This window comes from Psammomys obesus, unplaced genomic scaffold (genome assembly GCF_907164565.1).
Source record: "Psammomys obesus unplaced genomic scaffold, mPsaObe1.curated_primary_1811, whole genome shotgun sequence".
NCBI classification, from domain to species: Eukaryota; Metazoa; Chordata; class Mammalia; order Rodentia; family Muridae; genus Psammomys; species Psammomys obesus.
Window position 1 is genome coordinate 5,564,065 of NW_026589732.1, and position 21,526 is coordinate 5,585,590.

Below are 21,526 nucleotides of genomic sequence, written 5' to 3' on the forward strand. Positions count from 1 at the left end.
ATTCTTACCCACTAAGCCTTCTCAGCTGCCTCAACTATTTTTTTTTTCCTAATGAATCTTAGAATTTATATGCATAACTGATTATTACATTTTTATGACTTTTTCAACAAAGTCATCCAAGGAAAGAGAATACTTTCCCTGTGCTTAAAACCTTCCTACTGGGTGGGGTGGTACTGGTGCTCGCCTTTAATCCCAGCAATCAGGGAGGCAGAGGCAGGGGGATCTCTGTGAGTTCAAGGCTGGCTGGGTCTACAGAGTTACAGGACACCAAGGCTATACAGAGAAACCCTGTCTCAAAAAAAAATCCAAACAAACAAAAAAAACCCAAAGAAACAAAAATCCAAAAATCCCTTCCTACCACAATTTTGTTTACATAATCACCAATTTTGTCATTCAGATCTATCTGGTACTTTATTCGAATAAACTCTACAAACTAAGTACAGCAAATACAAAGATGTGTCAACCTCGGAACTAACTAAGGCCATTTTCAAAACTACAGAAAAGACTGAAATATGCTTCATTTTAGGAATATGCAATTAAATGTAGAATCTGGCAACAACCTTATAAAAATAATTGCTAGGTATTTTTTTTTCAGTTCAAGTACACATTTTAAGGAAATAATAAAGGGATACATAAAAGTGAATTTCATTCAAAAAGAAAGATGCCACACTTTAATAAATCTGCTTTAATCCCAAGAGATAAAGCCAGAAACCAGTGTACTTTCTTCCATCTTCACTCGTGGAGTAAAACTCTGAGTGGAACTTTCTGTGTGTACCCGATGTTCATATTTTTTCCAATTTCTCCTACATTTCATTATTTGTATATGTATGTATAATAATCCTGTATCTATGAGCCTTAATCAGATGAGAACATTTTATAGCAACTACTACTTTATCCATATGAAGGGCAGAGAAAACATCTGAATTTGCCATGGCCTCCTATCTTAAACCCAAATTAATTAGTGTCTCCGCATGATGGCTGATCTTGCTTGTCAACTTGACTCATCTGGAGTCAACTACAAGACAAGCAACTGCCCACTCCACTGAGGGACTGTCTTAATCAGATTATCTTCTGGCCACTCCACTGAGGGACTATCTTAATCAGATTATCCTCTGGCCACTCCACTGAGGAACTGTCCTAATCAGATTATCTCAGCAAGTGCACCCTAATGGTGGTGGGCAGAACCCGTGCAGAAGGTGCGGCTTCTGCCCGTTTGCCTTCACTCTACTGACAAGTACACCTATCCTGTTCCTGCCATTGCTGCCTTTCTTCACTCGTATTACAACCATCAGGCTACCATCATAGACTGAAGATCAGTAAGATCTTCAAAGAATCCTCTAGGCCCTCTGCACCAGCCTGGCAATGCAGAGAGAGTCAGCCTTGTGGAGTGCACAACAGCCAGGTTCTCGGCCTCACCGGTGTGAAATGGCCATTGATGAGCTACCTAGACCCTAATGTAAGCTAACCTAACAAATCCCCTTTCAATATCTATTCATACTATCACTTCTATTCCATTCAACAACCCTGATCATATTTCTCAGAATAAGAACATTTTCATAAACTATCAAAACTTGATTTTATTGGGGGAAGTTAGCTTTAGCAAATGTGAAAAGGTTTTCCTTGTTGACTCTTCATGAGAAAAAAAGATGTGTTGTTCTACAGGGAGAAAAAAAGTATAGGAAAGGGAGGTTTCGAGAGGAGTTCTGATGGGTAACATATCACAAGGTTTGTCAGCCACCTTAGTGAGGAGAGTAAATGATCTCAGTGTGTTCGTTGATTGAAATGCTCAGTAACTCCAACTGATTTTCAAATTGGGAGGTAAATTACTGGCAGTGAGTTCATCAAATTTAGATCTGTCTTGAATAGGAACATTATAGAAATCAAGAACATCTCTGACCCTGCACATTTGGTGGAGCCTAGAGTTAGGTACTGCATGGCCCAAGTCGTCAGCTAAATGTGCCAGGAGTCTGAACTTCACATGACCATCATCCAGGGAGATATCTTGCCAATTATTAGGAAGAGATGAACCAAGAACTTCTTTGATATGAGATTCTAAGCGACTCTGGAGATCGTCAGGTGGGGTGTACGCTCGGCTTCGTAAGGGTGGACACACCAAGACAGGTTCTTTCTTCACTTCCTCTACTGCTTCAGGCACCAGGGGCTCTTTCTCCTTTCTGGAATGATCAAAAGCAAACATGTGAATCTTTGGCTGAAGCTAATAAACACCTGACTGAATCTTGCCTTGCAATCAAAACCAAGTATTTTGCACACCTAGGACTTTCTAAGCACAGTGGAAAGCAGAAAAGAGTAAGAAATGTATAAGCAAATGTGTAACCAAATCATAAAGAAAAAAACTTAGTACATATTTTACATACTTGTGCGAATTCTAAAAATAAGTAAAGAACAAAAATAAGATAAGTTGTTCTGTCTGGGAGTCCTAGTTCTTTGTCTTTCAACAAATTAGTGGCTAGGCTATTCACACAGAACACTAATAAATGCTGAACTTTAATAACACTGTATACCAAATGGACACACAGAGCTTTCAACTTAATATTGTCCCTAACATGAAACACTCTCAGATTTACTTCTCAAACATATAGTGAACATTTTTTAGGATAGATTACATTGTATCACAAAAGAAGCCTCATGAATTTAAAAGTTAAAAAGCATACAAAATACTTATTGAACACACACACACACACACACACACACTCTTACCAAAAGTACAAGAGAAAAACAATAACAAATGCATGAAAGCTAAGCAATATATGGATCAAAGAGGAAATAAAATTTGAGCAGCGGATCTAGGTCCTCTCCATGTATGGTCCCTGGTTGGTGCATCAGTTTTTGCAGTACCCCCTAGGCTCAGATTTTTTAGTTTTGTTGGTCTCCTTGTTGGGCTCCTGTCCCCTCCATGTCCTCCTACCACCCCCACCTCTTTCATAAGACTCCCTGCATTCTGCCCAAAGTTTGGCTGTGAGTCTCAGCATCTGCTTCGATCCCCTGTTGGGTGGAGCCTTTCAGAGGACCCTCTATATTAGGCTCCCATCCTGTTTCCTCTCTTCTACCACTTCTGGTGTCTACCCTGTTTGCCATTCTGAATGAGATTTTAAGCATCCTCCCTAGGGTCCCCCTGGTTATTTAGCTTCTTCAGGTTTGTAAATTTTAGTATAGCTATCCTATATTATATGGCTAATATACACTTGTGAGTGAGTGTATACCATGCCAGTCTTTCTGTTTGTTTCATACCTCACTCAGGATGATCTTTTCTAGTTCCATCCATTTGTCTGCAAATTTCATGATTTCCTTGTTTTTAATAGCTGAGTAGTATTCCATTGTGTAAATATGCCATAATTTCTGCATCCATTCTGCCACTGAGGGACATCTAGGAGAGGACCTAGACCCCCTGCTCAGATCTAGCCTATTGGCAACTCAGTCTCCATGTGGGTTCTCAAGTAAGGGAAGCAGGGGCTGCCTCTGTCATGAACTTGATTGCCTGCTCTTTGATCACTTGCCCCTGGTGATACGGTCTTGCCAGGCCACAGAAGAAGAGGATCTAGGCAGTCCTGATGAGAACTAGTAAGTTATGGGCAGATGGCAGAGGAGGAGAACTCCCCCTTTTAGTTTATTAGGAGATGGGGGAGGAAGGGAGAGTGGGGTTGGGAGGAGTTGAGGGATGAGGCTTCAATCGGGATATATAATGAATAAATTGTGAAAAAAAAACTTAAAATTAAAAATAAAATAAAGACATAGGAACAAAAGAGGAAATAAAAAAGGAATGTCCAGATTATCTTGTGATAAAGGGCTACAGTGATGGCTCAGTAGGTAAAATGCTTGCCAAGTGTAGTGGTTTGAATAGGAATGGCCCCCAGAGGCTCACAGATTTGAATGCTTGGTCGCCAGGGAATGCCACTATTAGGAGGTGTGGCCTTGTTGGAGGAAGTGTATCAGTGTGTGTGGGGGTGGACTTTAAGGTTTCAGACACTCAAGGCAGCCCAGTGTCTCTTACTCTTCCTGCTGCCTGTAGACATGTAGACATGTAGAACTCTCAGCTACCTCAGCACCATGTCTGCCTGTGTGCTGCCATGCTTCCTGCCATGATAATTGTCAGGAGCTGTTGATCTGGCAGCTGCTTTGATATTTAAATCATGGCGGAAAGACTGCTTTTACCAGGCCTTCACTGAAGTCAGGGAAGAATTTGCAAGTCCATCTCCTTTTGTTTGTGACAGCAGGTGGGACAGCTTGTGAAGATCACACCTCTTATTTCACCTCCTTGTAAATTTAATCCATTGTTCTGAGCTGTTTTTACTCTGGCTTAAAAGCTCTCTGCAATAAAGTCAGGCTGCTGCGGCTGGCTGGTTGAGTCCCATGTGTGTTGTGTATTAGTTTATTAATTTTAATCCTTACTCCCAACTCAAGAACCATTTGACTCTGCTGGCGGGCTCCAGCAAATGATAATGGACCAAACTTCTGAAATATAAGCCAGCCCCAATTAAATGTTTTCCTTTATAAGATCTGCCATGGTCATGGTGCCTCTTCATAGCAACAGAAGACACCAAGCAAACCTGAGGATCTGAGTTCAATACTCTTCATCTAGGAGAGAAAACTACCAGAGTATGCACATGTCTGTAATAAGAACACTAAGGAGCCAGAGACAGATTTCAGGGGCTGGCTGGCTAGTCAGTCTAGTCAAGTCATTGGGCTCCAGGTTCAGTGAGAGGCCATATTGCAAACTATGTGGTGGAGCATGACTGAAGAAGTCACTCAGGATTGACTTCTGTCCTCCACATATATGCACACACAGACACACACAGTATCATCAGATGAGTGAAAACATATATATGAGTGAAAATATATAACTGTGCTGGCAACTTTTGTGTCATTTGGGAAAAGGGAATCTCACTTGAGAAAATGCCTCCACCATACTGACCCATGGGCAAGCCTGTGCCTAGGGCATTTTCTTGATTAATAATTGATGAGAAAGTGAAAGGTTAGAGTTAATTCCTGGGGCTGGGGAAGAATCACAAGACCACATTCCTTTTAGAGCAGAGGGCTAGCCCAGAGGCTAGGGCAAAGTCCCACATTCTTTTCAGATAATGGGCCAGCTGCAGTCCCCACCCAGATAAACCTCAGGGTCTGACTGGAGTCACATAGCCCCTAAGAACTAGAGGTCAGATGTCTCCCAGGTAGCTAGGCTCAACTGTTAACAGTCTTGGCACCTAAAAATAGACCAATCATTTTAAAGGTCAGCTTCCCTAGAGACCACCCTGCTTGCGTTTTGTTCCTCCCACCTAATCCTGTAATGCCAAGGCTTGTACTACCCCACTGGCGTTTGATCTCACGAAGCTGGGGGTCGCTTGCCCAAATGTCTTTGTAAAGGGCAGCCACCCGGGGTTAAGCTTGTAATAAAAAGACCCTCATGTGTTTTGCAACGGAGTCGATTCCTATAGATCTTTTGGGGGCTCATGAACTGGGTGTAACAAGAGGATCCGGGACACCATGGGTGGTACAACACTTAGTCTGGTGGTCCCGGGCACTATAAGAAAGCAGCAGGCCCCATTGCCACTACATAGTTCCTGCCTCCAGGTTCCTGTTTTTAGCTCCTGTCCTGACCCCAAGCTGTAAGACCAGTTGTTGTAGGCCATGGTATTTTATCACAATAGAAATCCTAAGGTAACAAACCTTAAAAGAAAATCTATACTGAGACCAATTTATAATAAACGACTACATCACTCAAGAGTTTAAGCAACCTAACACTAAATCACATGAAACTAAAAGAAAATATAAATTCAAAGTTAGCAAAACAAAAGCTATATAAAGAGCACACATAAATCTTACAAATCTCATAGGAAGAACCAACAAAAGGGCTAATACAGAAAACCTTAAAACCTCATGTAATTAAAATCAGAAATATATAGATATGAGAGATGTTTTGTAAAGTCACAAAAGAGAGCTATACAAGCTGCAAACCCTAAAAGCAATTAAGACCCTAGAGAGATGTAACCCTGAACCAAGGAAGAATAGAAAGCCCATGTCAGTCAACAGCAATAAAAGAAAATGGAGAAAAATAAAACAGTAAAAAAACATCCCAAAGATAGGGACCAAACAGCTTCATGTGATAATTCTACCATACATTAAAAAAAAAAAAAAAAAAAAGACTAATATCAGCCCTTCTTAAGCTTTCCCAAAAGTGGGAAGAACATTTTCCAAATCACTTTATGAAACCAGGATATTAAAGCCAAACAAAGATCCCACAAGAAAGCTAGAAGCTTGATGCATATAGATGCAATAATACTCAATAAAACAAAAGCAAACCCAATTCAGGAGCACATCAAAAAGGTGACTATATTATGACTGAGTAGAACACTTGACTGAACTGCAAAATTTGTTCAATGTACACAAATCAATGATATGTCACATTAACAGAATGAAAGTAAAAATCATATAATCACCTTAATAGAAGCAAAACGAGCCTGCTAATAAACCAAACACTCACCAAGGATCAAAGCTCCACACTAGATAGGTACAGAATCTACCACAACCTGATGAATATAACTTAGAAAACCCCACAACTAAAACCATAAAAATCATAACAAATGGGGGAAAACTATTAAAACAACTTTCTGTTCAAGATCAGGTACAAGCAGAGATACTCTCACAACTCCTGCCTCAACCTCTGTAAATCATTTCACTACAACATCATACTAGAAGGCATTCACTTCGAGAAAAGAAAAATAAAACGCAACCCAATTAGAAAGAATTTCTCCTCTGTGTCATGTCTTTGCAAATGACATGAACGTCTAAGAAAAAACTTCAAAGATTGTGCAACATACACAAGAAACTGCCAGAATAAACTAATCTAGTAAAGCTGCAGGACATAAAATTAACATTAACAGCCACAGAAGCTCTGATAACCGCTTCTGGCCTCAAAGGGTATCAGTACACATATGTGCATACATACATGTACATAAATAAATTTCCAGTAAAGTCAGTGGTGTCTTTAGAGAAATAAGAGATCATGCCAAAAGAAAATAAAGAAAGCAAGTCCGTTAACAATAGCAGAAAAAAAGAGAGAAATGTTTAGAGAAAAAGATAACCAAGTAGGATAAAGATCCCTATACTGCAAACTGTAAAACACTGAGAAACAGAAAACACACTTAAATGAGAAAATATGCCATATTCATGGATTGAAGAATCAATATTGTTAATATGTCTGTACTACTTAAATAACCTATATAGTTAGCCCAATACCTATCTTAAGTGAATGGCATTTTTCAAAGACATAAAGAACAATCTTTTTTTTTTTTTTCCATAAAGAACAATCTTAAACCACGAATAGCTGCAGCAATCTTGAGCAAGAACAATACAGATTTAAAATTCTAACACAGAGCTATGATGATCAACAATAAAAACTGATAGAGATCTTGGTGTTTTCACATACACGAAGAAGGAAGAGGAGGAGGAGGAAAAGGTAGAGGAGGGGAGGAAGAGAGGGAAAGGAGGAGGAGGATGTAAAGAGATGGCCTGCAGAAATCTCTTCTCTGTGTGTATATACAGCAATACATCCATTTACACCTTAAAGAACAGGTAATCGAGAAATGAACATAATTCATTTTCAACTGCTCCCTACTCTGAGGACAAAGGTTTGGTCTATTAACCATTGTATATTTAATATCTACCATATAGTAGTCAAAAATATTTGTTGAGGGAATAAAGAAGCGAACTTGGGATATCTGACATTAACCAAAGAGAGAGATTAGTTAATACATGAGATAATGACTCAAAATTCTAACTTACGACATCCGTTGTTCCCTGAGGTCCCAGCGGTTAAGCTTTCATTCCCTAAATAATATCCGGGTCATAGAGATGGATCCCACAGGATCCAGTGGGGAAAACTGTAGGTATGCAGTTAAGACACGGGGATTCTAGAGCCAGCAGGCGCACGCTTCTCTTCAGTGGGCCTCAGCTCCCTCTCGTGTCACAACACTAAAGTGTGAAAAAGACTACTGCTGGAGCTCTGTACACACTTGGAGAAACGGAAGGCATTCAGACATTATCTGTTGTATGCATCAACGAAATCTCTCTCTCTCTACACGCACACACGACAGCACGACGAGAGGAGGGGAAAACACACGCGGTTGAGCGGGAGCCTTTATTTGAGTTTGCTTAAAAACCGGACAAGCCCCGCGAAGGAGTTTGAGCACCCACGTTCACGTTTTAGGTTGATCAGTCCAAACGAGTCGTTTGCTTGCAGACACCACACTGGGTGCCTCCGACACGTGGTTAACGCTGTTTACTAAGGAAACAGGGCGCAAGAAGGGCACCGCGTTGCCTTCAGGAGCGGCCCAGCAACCGCAGAAACGACAGCAGGGAAGCTGCTCCACAGGACCAGGGTCCCATTATAACCCTCTCAACTCGTCCCCTCAGCTCCTGGTTACTTTTCTGGAACGTAACCCTTTGAGAAACATTCAGATTTACCTGGATCGAGACCAAAAGTCTCTACGTGTAGCCAAGGGAACTTTCCACAGCCAGTCTCTACTAACAAACCGGCACACGCACAGGGCCGCCATCTTCGACAAGCATCCGCGGAGCTCCCGACTCAGCCAATCAGATGCGAGCTTGCTGCAGCGGTCCCTGTGCACACCGGGAAATGTAGTCTTCTCGCCGTTTGCGGAAAAAGGCGGTGACTACCTCTCTAGGCATACTGGGGCTTGTAGTTGGAGAGGTTCTGTGAAGGTTCCGGGTAACGCCTTCTGGTCCGGGGATGGTAGGTTGTAGCGCTGCTTGACTGTGAAGTGGAGCAACTGACTACAAGGAGGAGACTACAGTGAGATCCGAAAGACTACGCAGCGGAACAGGAGACGGGGCTTGGGTTTGGGGGACAGCCGGGCAGAACATCTAAAATGCCCCTGGCAACGTGACTGCTACTAGACCGAGGCAGGACCTCACCAGACCCATCCGGTGAACATTGACTGGACTTTATTTCCAGCAGCCTTCTAGGCCTCATCCGAGCCCCAATGCTGTGTGGCTGCTATTCCTGAACGAGGAGATGGCGTCCCCAAGCCCACCGCTGGAGCCAAAGGTGAGTTTCCCCTTCGAGACATCTCCGTTATTTTACTACTCCGGAGACTGCTAGGCCGCACCATCACCTCTTCCCCAGTCCCCATCTCCTGAACATAGCTCCAGCTCTAAGGACCCCAGCCAACCTTCGGTGTACCTCTTGCTGCAGGGTTCACTTACAAACGACCCACAGGCTCCTTTTTCTATTTATTTTTTTTTTCAATAGCAACTTAATAAATCGGCTACTAAATTGATAAAAATTAAGACTGCTCCAAGTTAGTTCTCATTTGTGAGTTCCCCAGGTGAGACACTATTTTTGATCTTCTCTGTCTTCTGCAGCTGGCATGATGGTTGAACTCAAGGTGAGTGCTTAGCGAACCTAATGGAATTGAGTTGAATTGGGTCACAAGCTGGTGTGAGTAGAACATTGGAGGGGGACAGTGAGGTGAGGAAAGCTTGGGGAGGTCTTGAAGCTGTTAACAAAATTAAAAGTAATGGTATTAGTGTATGATAACTAAATCAGAACAGGCCTTGGTAGGCACAGATCCAGATCAATCTGAGGTGTGTGGCTATAATTGTCAGTTCCAATAATTGGGCACATTTTGGTGCGCTTATTTACCTTGTTTCTCTTAGTAATAACTTGGTAAGTAACAACTTCTACCACGTTCAGTCGTAGAATTGCCCTTGAGACAACTGGAACTGACTACAGAAGTCACTATTTCAGCAGTTGCTGACATTTGAGGATATGGCTGTGTTTTTACCCAGGAGGAGTGGAATTATTTGGATCCAGCTCAGAGAAGCCTGTATAAAGATGTCATGATGGACAGCTATGGAAACCTGGCCTCACTGGGTAAGAATGTGCAGTTTCTCTAACTAAACTATCGAATAAGGTGCTAACCCTCATACTCAGAATGCTTCGAACAATATATCTGACAGGAGTATCGTTTTGTTCCACAACTCTGATTCTGATTCTTCAGCCATTATTTCCATGACTCTTACCTCTAGCTCCCTTGTAGCCAAGCACAAGCTTTCCTAGCTTCCTAACCTCATTCCCATGTTGCTCTCTGCTTCTCTTCCTGGTTCATCTTCCCACTGCTTTCCTCCCACCCCTTTCACTCTGCGTTCTGGAGCCTGGGTTTCTCTTCACACAGTGTTCCTTACCCCTCCTGGCCTGCACTGAAACCTGGCAAGGACACCACTTCTCTGGCAAACCTCCCAGCGGGGGCTGCTCATTCTCCCAGTCCTCCTTCCTCTTTCTTTGTTTCAAGGCTGGAAGGCAAAAGTTAATTATTCTTCCAGCTCCTCAGTGCTGTTTCCAAAGCATTTATTTTCCGCCTTCCAATAAAATGTCCTTTTGTTGTGTCATCTATTCTTTTTATCATCTCTGTCAATTTTTTCTTTTTCTTTTTCTTTCTTTTTTTTTTTTTTCTCTTTTAGTCTTCAATGCTTAACCCAGTCATTAGGTGAGCCCCAGTGGATGTTGAGCTTGTAGACTTCGGCAATCCTGCTTTCCATACTTATTAACTACTCACATCATTGATCATGGTCTTAATTTTGTTATAAGAAGCAAGTCTGAAAACACACTATTCTACTTTCTGACTACTATTAACTATAACTAAACAAAAAGCCAAAACAGGTTTATGTCTTGCCCTGGTGGAGCTTATCTGAAGCTTACATTTCCATCTCCTTCACCTTTCTGCCTAAACCAGTTCATTCTTAATGTAGTTTTTTCTCCCTTGAAGGGCTCGTGTCTTCCCTCTGGTTTCAACTCCTTCCTAACTTGAGAAAATCTCTTCTAGTCGCTAGCATGTTTTCTGGCCACTTTGACACGATGCTGTACTTACTCTGCAAATTTCAAATCTTGTGTTTGTTTAAAATCTTTTGTTCTTTGAGACAGGATTCTCACTGTATAGCACGGGTTGGCCTAGAACTCCCTATGTAGACAAGGCTGGCGGGGGTCACAGAGCTGCACCCACCTCTGCTTTCTAAGGGCTGAGATTAAAGGCATGCACCACCATACCACCGTGTGTGTGTGTGTGTGTGTGTGTGTGTGTGTGTGTGTTCTTTGTAATGAGTCCGTCACTCTGTGGGCTTCATTTCTATTTCACAGACAAAATAGAGATCACTAACATGAATTCTTAACCCCTTTGCCTCTTATCCACATCCTTAAAACAGCTTCCATCATTTCACCAGAAACTGATGGTAGTCTCTGTTTTTTTCTCTCTTGCTACTTGATAAAATTGGGAGATTGCTGCTGGAGATCATGCAAGCCTAGGGCCCTGTTTATGCCAAGCAACCTTTCTACAGTGAGGCACACTCCCAGCTTTTACCCTCAGTACCCTCTGTTCTATGATGGGGTTAAACCATAGTCTTCCCAGCTTGGGGTAAAAAGAAACTTAACTGAATCAGTGTCTCCCACATGCTGTTTTCTGTGATTCCCAGCCAAGGTTTGATAAGTTCATGTGTATTTTATACAACTTTACCTTCTCCCATCTCTGTGATTTTTGTCTTGTGTCCTCAGTCTCCTTCAGTTGTTCCACAGAGATTTGAAACAAGTTGTTTGTCAGATATGGTAGGCACTTTCTGGACCTTATTATGACCTTTTTATTATTTTGTTTTGAGGCAGGTTTTTGTTTCATATCCCAGGCTGGCTTCAAATTCACTATCTTTCTGCCTCAACCACACAAACTACTGAGATGTCAGGCATTTCCCGCTAAACATGGTTTGCTTAAAACTCTTTATTGCTTCTTTCTCTTTGCTTCTGTTCCTTACTATATAAACCTTTGGAGGACCTTCGCCACACTCAGAGCATTAGCTGTCACCACTAGTGCCATCTAAGAAAGTGATTATGGCACCAAACTACTTCCTATATGTGATCCCCATCTTTTCCATGAATAGTTACGTGACAGAGGAGAAATCATTTTTATTTTTCTTCAAAAAATGGAAATAGTAACAATTCTTAGGTTGTTGTTTCTATAACTGGGTTAATACATGAATAAAGTACTTAAAAAGCCGATTAACAGATGATGTTTCCTTCCCTGCCTACCCCCTTCTTTTGATTTTCTTGTCTTCTTTGTTGAGTTCCAAATTTGCAGTTTTCTTCTTTTGGAAACAATGTAGGTTCTATCTGACAAGATCTCAAGAGTCTTCTCTGCACAGCCAAATACCCCTCTTTACTACTTTCTCTTCACTGCCTTTCGGCATTCTGCAAATTATTCTTTATGTTCATTCTCAGTGATCATCATTGAGGACAGTAACAGTCTTTTTCATTGGATGTTTTTAGCACTTACCATAAAGCCAAGCCTATATTATATGCTTCTTGAGTAGTCATGTTCTGAGTAAGTACACAGTTAGTTTTAAAACTTTTCTCTTAGTTGGATTTTTTCATGGTGTTAAACTCCTTAGTGCTACACTAAGCTCTGGCCACCAAGGTGATATTGTACCAGCATATGTTTGAAAATTCTGATGTTTTCTGATACTTTAAGTGATAAAACAAAATCTTAATTTTTAATCACACCAGAACTTCATAAATTCAGCCTCTAGATGACCCCTGCCCCCAATATACCATGGTGTGTCTAGCTGTTGGCCCGCTTATTCATGTGGAGGCCTCCTGGTTGACAGAACCAGAGCAGCCTATCCCTGGCTGTACCTCATATATGGGAACACACTTCTGGCAAAGGTAGAGCAGTGAGTCCTGTGGGGATCTTGTGCCTAAAGGCTTTCTTCTTTGCTTGATCCTAAATAGAACTCTTCACTGCTTATTATTTCTCCCTTTCCAGTCTTTGCATGCTCTTCAGTAGATCCTACTTCTGTTCCCTTGAAGAGTGCTCCCTTAACCAGAGGTCACTGTTACTCTACTGGTCCAATGGACTATTCTCTTCCATTTCATCTGACACTCCACAACATAAGTCTTTATAATATTGGCTCTTTACACTTTTTCATGTTGATTTTTCTTTAACATTTTAATAGTTATATTGATGGTACAGGTATTAGCTAATCACTCCGTTCTGTGGCTTTTATTTCAATGACTCATACCAGATTTTTTAAGAACCGAGAGTCATTGAACTCAGTTTTTTTTTTTTTCCTTTGACTCTGTTCTCTCCTCAGTTAGTTAAAATACTCTTTCAGCTATTAAACACTATGCTAGGCCCTACAAGACCCTACAAATTCCGGTTCTTCTCCATTCTTCCATTTTGTTAACCAAAAAAAAGCTGGCCATTGTATAATCTTTTAGATAGCAAAATTATCATCTATGGCCAATGGGTCAAATCTGTCCCACAGCCTGTTTTTGCTGAGATAACAAACCCACTTTTTGATGTACTTTTGAACTATACTAGCAGGAACCATAGCTACAGTGAAAATAATATCTGGTTCTTTACTGAAAAGTATAACTACTACCATTCTAAAGTTGATTTATATTCATGTTATCATCAACCAATATCTTCTGAACTATCATATTATTAACTCTTTAATTAAAGATATTAATTCATGCTAGTGTAAGCCAGTAAAGTGATTTTTTAAATAGGGACATATGTCTTATAGAATATATAGACATGACTATTCCTGGTCAGAATAGTACTAAAGAAATTGTCAGTCTCCACAAGTAAAGACTTGGGCTGTTTTAGTCAAATTGAGCTGCTGTACAAAAGACCGTAGCCTAGATGGTGTAAACACAGTTCTTTATCTTTTATAGTTCTACAGACTGGGACGTTGAAGCTCATGGTGCTGATAAACTGAGTTCTTGATGGAGAGCCTCTTGAATGAAAATGCTCCCTTCTTACTTTGCCCTCATATGACATGGTATAGGAGAGTAAGGAGGATGTTTGTCTTTGTTCTTTCAAGGACTCTACATTCTATCATGGGACCCTGCTGTGATCTGACCTAAACCTGATTTCTTTTTAAAGAGGACCCCCTTCCAAATCTTAACACACGGGGGCTTAGGACCTGAACAGAGGGTGCAACATTCACTCCATAGAACTTTTTTGCCATTTCTTTTTCTTTGGCCAACAAGTCTTTCCTCCTCTGTCTACACATTTGTTTTTTTAGAAACTGGGTTCACAGTTTACAATTCTAGTACATATTTATTATATTTATGACAATGTCATTGATTCATTTAGTTTAGCATTCCATTTTAAGTCTGACAAATTGTGTAATACCCTATTCTAGAAGATGCTGAATTAACCAGGAGTCTACATTCTTCCAGCTGAAGTTAGGTTCATCAGGGTTTATTATGATGAGTCCACATAATTTTGATTGGAATATTAATAGTTATGGATTAGTTGGAGAAGAATTGTGGTCTTTATAATAAAATGTCATTAATCATTTGGTTGGCTCTGTTTACTCTTTTTTATCTTTCAGAAAAAAAATGGATAATTTCTTTAGATCTTGTACTTTATTATTTTTTTTAAATTTGATCTGCTGTTTTGTTTTCTGTTTTTGTTTTTGTTTAGTGGTGTCAGGGCATCTCACTATGTGGCCCAGGCTGGTCTCAAGCTCTGGGCCTCAAGTGGTCTTCTTGTTTCAGCCTTTGTAATGTCTGGGTCTGCAGACCTGCACCACTACAATAAATTTGACTTTTTGTTTTGTTTTATGTTTTGAATCAGAGTATTTCTGTGTAGCCCAAGATAGCCTGATCTTATCAGTAGGGGTTAGCCTCAAGCTATAATTTTTCCTGCCTCAATCTCTAAGTGTTGGAATTATAGGAGTACACTACCATATATAGTTCTAATCTTGCACATTTTTAGTTATGTTTATTTTTAGGTATTTTATTTCTTTTGCTACTATGCTAAACAGAATATTTCATTTTTCTATACTATTTACTAGCTGTTTTGTGATTATAAGACAGTACACACACAGAGAATTTTATCTTATTTCCTTGAATAAACAGCCAAAAAGTACAGAGTAACTGTAGTTTCTAAGGAAGTATTTTACTTAACTGTGGTTATTAACAAAGAAATTGGCATTAAAGGCATTAAAAAAGATAAAATACCTATATCTATTTAGTAAACTTTGCAAAGACCTTTTCAGGTAACTGCTTTCGCTGAAGTCTCGAAGACCAAGGATTAAATATTAAATGAAAGACAGTGCAAGTCATATATACATGTAATGTATCATAGCTACACACAAAAGGTTGATTAAGGCATAGAGGCCATATCATGAAGAGTTCTGAGCATTATAATATCATTATCAAAAAGAGCTGTCAATTGCTCTTAAAGTGATGTGGTTGGTGAATCCTCAGGTAATAACATGAATAGAGTTTTATTTCTGAATATCTGTCTGGAATCCATAAAGCTAATGGGTACCTTATTTTGAGAGTTAAAGTTAGAAGTAGATATTAGAAAGAGATCCATAGTTTTGGTGATTAACAGTAAGAAAAAAGAGAAAGCTAGGACTTGAGAATAATAGGTAATAATGTCAGTTAGAAATGGAGAACCATTAAGAGATGATGATGGTCATAATATGAGACATTTAAATGGTGGATATACTTATAGAACAATGTTATTGGGATATAAAACTGAGTTACGGTGACAAAGCAGCTGTCAAAAGTAGGCAAAGTAATGAGGTAAATTCAGTAGAAAAGGCCAAAGAAGAGGGAGGAAAATTAATAATAATAATAGTAATACCACCACCACCAAAATGAGAAACAGGGTTAAGAAATGGAATGATCAAGAATGTTGGATGCTGCTGAATAAAATAAAATCTATGAATCCCTGTTTGAAAGTATTTAGTGATTTGGTGAGGAGTTTTCTCTATGTTCTAGAAACAAAATATACTTCAGTGTTGCTTACAGAATGGATTGAATAGGAAGAATTTGAGGAAGTAAGGAAAACAATGGAAAGCTGCAATGTAAGATTTTCTATCAGGTGGCTTCTGTCAAGAAAAAAAGATTTCCAGCTCAAAAATGAAGCTGTCATGTCATGGTAGGAAGATGCCAATAGAAAGTAAGAAGAGGAAAGGCTTGAGCACCTTTTTAGAGGAGAGCGGGATCAGGAGAGGTAGTGAGTTGCTTTGGGACATGAATGACATATACATACCCTGTTGCAGACAATTTTTATAGGCAGAGACAGCAAGTTGAAGAGACTTTACTTTTTTTTTTTTTTTTTTTTTTTTGTTCTATTAAAGGAAGCAATCCAGTGAAGTGAATTTGAGAGGAGGTACTAACCTAAGAAGTCAAGGTTCTGGTAGTTGCTTAGAGGAATAAGTTTTTTTTTTTTTTTAATTGGGGGAGGGTGGTACATAATAGCTTAGTAATGTTTGAAGTAATTAAAAAGCTAGAAGACTACAAAATGGGGAAAGATGATTATGGAAAAGGAATTTGTTTAGGGACAAATATGAAGTGGAGTTATCAAAAAGCTAGAGATAGAAAATCAGCCTGGTATTTTGTCTTATCATATAGCATTATATCTTTTTTCCCTTCAAGTTATACAACATTTTTGTTAGGTGGCTGAAAAATTGAGGTATCTTTTATTTTAGATGACATCATTTTTTTCATTTGTTTAGATTATGAACATAGTTATATTTATTTTATTCTTATGGATAGATACCACAATTCTTTATTTATTGTGATTGCTGTTACTTAATATTTTATAATTTTTATTGATACTTTCTCTCCAGGTTTACTTAACATTTTATTTGGTAGTGTTTTATGTCTTTGAATCCTGGCTTGTAACTTAAAATCAATAAATTCTTTTTTTTTTTTTAAGATTTATTTACTTATTTATTATGTGTACAGTATTCTGTCTGCACATACACATGAATGCCAGAAGAGGGCACCAGATCTCATTATAGATGGTTGTGAGCCACCATGTGGTTGCTGGGGATTGAACTCAGGACCTGTGGAAGAGCAGCCAGTGTTCTTAACCTCTAAGCCATCTTTCCAGCCCCAAATCAATAAATTCTGGTCAACAAATTAATTGTAGAATCCCCTGAGTATTTGTCTTTCATCTTTCTTAGGATCCTCCTATATGTTCTTTTCTCTCAATTGTTGCTCTATTCATATCTCAATAATGCTTTCTCATCCTAAATTTCCTTAACTTACTAGTTTCTTCCCATGTTATCTTTTCTTTGATAGACCCAATGCTGTACAAACTAACAACAATAAATAAATCAGATAACTAATATTAAATAATGCCAATAGTACCAAACCAAGTACATATCACACATATAGTCCTAACTAGCTTAAAAATGCTAAACAGAATCTCATGAGCTCAGATCTTGCCTGTTAAAAATTATTTGATAAAATACATATTATGAGCTAGTTTTAAAACTCATGTGGTAAAAGAAAATACACAGTAGCTGTAGTAGGTTGATTAATGTCTTAGATTTCCTAATAATTTCTCTTTGGCTGATTTTTTTTTTTTTTTTTACAAATATTTCAGATGTCTTAAACGGAAATAAAGATGAAGAGGCAACTGTGAAAGAAGAAATTGAGGAAGACATTGAACCACAGGGTGTATTAGTCACAAGAATCAAAAGTGAAATGGATAAGGATCCTATAGGAAGAGAAGCCTTTGAACTTGTTGGTAGATTAGATAAACAAAGAGGGATCTTCTTATGGGAAATACCACGTGAATCCCTGAACCAGGAACAGAAAATGTTCAGAGGACATTCTAATGTTTGTAAGAGACCAAACTCAGAAGAGAAGTGTCATAAATGTGAAGAATGTGGCAAGAGTTTTGTCCGCAAGGCTCATTTCATTCAGCATCAAAGGGTCCATACTGGTGAGAAACCTTTTCAGTGCAATGAGTGTGGGAAAAGCTTTAGTCGCAGCTCATTTGTTATTGAACATCAGAGAATTCACACTGGGGAACGGCCATATGAGTGTAATTACTGTGGGAAAACCTTCAGTGTGAGCTCCACCCTCATTAGGCATCAGAGAATCCATACTGGAGAAAGGCCTTACCAGTGTAGTCAGTGTAAGCAGAGCTTCAGCCAGAGAAGGAGCCTTGTTAAACATCAAAGAATTCACACAGGGGAGAAACCCCATAAATGTAGTGACTGTGGAAAAGCCTTCAGCTGGAAGTCACACCTTATTGAGCACCAGAGAACACACACTGGTGAGAAACCCTATCACTGTACCAAATGCAAGAAAAGTTTTAGTCGAAACTCACTGCTTGTTGAACACCAGAGAATTCACACTGGAGAAAGACCTCATAAATGTGGTGAATGTGGAAAAGCTTTTAGATTAAGTACATACCTTATACAACACCAGAAAATACACACTGGTGAGAAGCCTTTTCTTTGTATCGAATGTGGGAAAAGTTTCAGTCGGAGCTCATTCCTTATTGAACATCAGAGGATTCATACTGGTGAACGTCCTTATCAGTGCAAAGAGTGCGGGAAAAGTTTCAGTCAGCTTTGCAACCTTACTCGTCATCAGAGAATTCACACAGGAGACAAACCCCACAAATGTGAGGAATGTGGAAAAGCCTTCAGTAGAAGCTCAGGTCTTATTCAGCATCAGAGAATACATATCAGGGAAAAGACTTCTCCATACAATGAAACTAAGGGAAGTTTTGATCCAAATTGCAGTCTTGTGATACAGCAGGAAGTCTGCCCTAAGGAAAAATCTTACAGATGTGATGACTGTGGAAAGACTTTCAGTGTTAGTGCTCATCTCGTACAACATCAAAGGATCCACACTGGTGAAAAACCCTACCTGTGTACTGTCTGTGGGAAAAGCTTTAGTCGGAGCTCATTTCTTATTGAACATCAAAGAATCCACACTGGTGAGAGACCTTACTTGTGCAGACAGTGTGGCAAAAGTTTTAGTCAACTTTGTAATCTTATTCGACATCAAGGTGTTCACACTGGTAATAAACCCCATAAATGTGAGGAATGTGGGAAAGCCTTTAGCAGGAACTCAGGTCTTATTCAGCACCAGAGAATACACACAGGAGAGAAACCTTATAGATGTGAAAAATGTGACAAAAGCTTTAGTCAACAACGTAGCCTTGTCAACCATCAAAAGATCCATATAGAGGTGAAAACCCAAGAAATTTATGAATGTGATGCTTGTGGTGAGGCCTTTAATTGTCAGATTTCTTTAATTCAGCATCAAAAGTTGCACATTATGTGGATGCAGTAAAGTTATAGACATGTTAATGCTCAAATGTGAAACTAGCTACCGAAGTGCAGTTTTAGTATGGCCTAACATGGGTCAAATTTAGTGATAAAGCAAATTCTCCTTGGTTTCTGAAGCTCCTATGAATAGTGGGCATTGTGGGAAACTGACTTGTGATTACGTGTTGCTTTCGTACCCACACAGATATGTTGGTTTATCTAAGCCTCTAGCCTTTCAGTAAAGTTGACTGGGAAAAGCATATGGGAAATGTTCTGAAGGACAAAGTGAAATTAGGGTAAGGGAACTGGGAGCAACTGATACTGAAAAGCTAGGAATAATTTTAAAAGTCTTATGTTATATCCTGTAGTTGCTGTTCAGCTCCTTGAGATTTAGCTGTTCATGTCAAACCCCAATGATTAAGCAAATGTAATTCTTGAAAGCCCAGATGTTTTCAAAGTCACCATACAGTGTTTTTCACTGTTTAAGAAAGTTGTGTGGAAAATTAGTTTGTGAAAGGTGGGAGCTCCAGTGCTTCCCAGGTTGATAAAGTTATAAAGGTATTTTTAAGTAAGTAAACCAATAAACATGTTACCAAGGAATCTTTGGGAGTGCCTTCTCCTGACCCTCAAAGTGGGCCCCAAAAGATTGAAAGTTACTGGTTTGTTTTGTGCTGTCTCATCTGTGAAATCTGTAATACTATATCAACATAAGCTTATTATTTCTGCATAATCAGGACCGTGAACCTGGACAAATTTTGATTACCAAGAATTGGAAGTTTAAAAAAAGACCTAAAGTATATGCTAGGAAGAGGAGATATTTTCGTATTGCTTTAGGTTTTATGGTAGATTTGCATGCCAGTTTTAAGTTATTTCTTGATTCTAAGTCCTCCTTTAGTTAATACTTATATACCTAATGATTTCTCTATCTTAATCATTAAAACCTATTTGGGTTTTTGCTTTGCGTGTTATTTGTTGAGTTAAGGTAATATAAATTCTAATAGACTACTGTGTTTTAAAAATCAGAATCATAGATTTAAAAGAAATTACTCCTGTTCTCCTTATGACTCAATAATGTTTTCCTGGAGTACTTCTGCATAAGATTAAGTTTGGTCTCTTCAGTATCTGAGTATAGTTTTCTAAGTCATCAGAACCCTAACTCAGACCCAATTAATTTGGGCAAATTGCCTTTTCCCTATATACCACCTATTCTAAAATTAATTTCCAAGCTCCCTTCTCACCTCCAACATTGTGTTTATTCATATAAATGTTGAAGGTGTATATGTATGATAATATGCTTGCCTGTGCATTCTGTTAGTACATTGTCAGTATATAGTTTAGACTGCAAAACATAGTTTATTTTTTTAAGTAATTCTGGATGTTAGATGGCTTAGCAGATAAAGGCCTTGGCTTCCAAGACTTGCCTTCCTGGTGGAAGGAGAAAAGTGCAGTTTGTCCTCTGAATTCCACATTTCCACTCGGCAGCCACGTAACCTCAAATACACAAAATAATATTAAAAACTACCCTATTTGTTGAATTGTATCTGCCCTAGATCTTCCCATTTTATTTGATACCAGTGGTTCCTAGGTCAACGTCTCAACTAATGATGAGTCTTCCTAGAACTCTCAATTTAAAAAAAAAAAAAGCCTTAAAGCAAAGTGTGTTTTACTGAAAGCTTAGACATGCTAATCTTACTCTAAGAACAAGTCCATAATTCTTTGTCCTAAGGCCTTGAGGCCATATGTTTCCAAAAGCATATCTTTTCAGATTTTATGGAGAAAATGTAATGCTAACAACATTTATTACATAACTCAACACCAGGCCTTGGCAGTGACCCAAACACATATTAATATCTTTATCACACCGGTGATGACAGACAGCCACCAAATAATTTCCTGCAAACTTAGGTGGAAAAAAGAACCTTATGTTTTCAGGACATTTTTAATTTTTGAACTGTGAATAGTGGATTGTGAGTCTGTTGTTGAGATGTACTTTTTTGTTTATTCTCTCGACAAATGAAAAAACACGATCTATAGATGAAACAGCCACAGTGTGTAGTGTGTTCATGGTTCCATAACCAGGGGGTGGTAAAGCCAGCTTTTGAATGTAGTTAGGGTTTCTACTACTGATATAAAGCAACATGACTAAACAACCTGAGGAGGAAAGGGTTTATTTCATCTCATACTTACACTCCATCCTGACAGGAAGCAGGAATGAGGCAGAGGCCATGGCGGAATGTAGTGTATTTGTTCCCCTTAGCTTGCTCAGCCCAGGATCACCTGCCCAGAGAGTGGCAACCCCACAGTGAGTTGGGCCCTCCCCTGCTTGCTCACAGGCCAAGCTGACATAAAACTAGCCTACACACTAAGTTAAAATCTGCTCACTTCAAAGAGGAGTGTTAAAACT

At 39.2% G+C, this 21,526-nt stretch overlaps 2 protein-coding genes across 4 annotated transcripts; one reads left to right on the forward strand and one right to left on the reverse strand.

The window, feature by feature from the left end:
- Nucleotides 1-392: 392 nt before the first annotated feature.
- Nucleotides 393-8,608, reverse strand: Mrpl50 (mitochondrial ribosomal protein L50). Its single transcript, XM_055605227.1, has 2 exons — nt 8,479-8,608; nt 393-2,174 (listed from the first exon to the last, which is right to left on the reverse strand). Exons 1-2 carry the CDS (start codon nt 8,568-8,570, stop codon nt 1,787-1,789), a joined length of 480 nt encoding a protein of 159 aa, XP_055461202.1. The 5' UTR covers nt 8,571-8,608; the 3' UTR covers nt 393-1,786.
- Nucleotides 8,609-8,756: 148 nt separating this feature from the next.
- On the forward strand, nt 8,757-19,722 carry Znf189 (zinc finger protein 189). 3 transcript variants are annotated; one of them, XM_055605402.1, is made up of 3 exons: nt 8,757-9,082; nt 9,731-9,910; nt 17,439-19,722. In XM_055605402.1, exons 2-3 carry the CDS (start codon nt 9,877-9,879, stop codon nt 19,145-19,147), a joined length of 1,743 nt encoding a protein of 580 aa, XP_055461377.1. In that variant the 5' UTR covers nt 8,757-9,082; nt 9,731-9,876; the 3' UTR covers nt 19,148-19,722. The 3 variants fall into 3 exon arrangements, with proteins under 3 accessions (XP_055461377.1, XP_055461375.1, XP_055461376.1); XM_055605400.1 differs by having other exon boundaries at nt 9,826-9,910; XM_055605401.1 differs by having other exon boundaries at nt 9,829-9,910.
- The last annotated feature ends 1,804 nt before the right edge of the window (nt 19,723-21,526 follow it).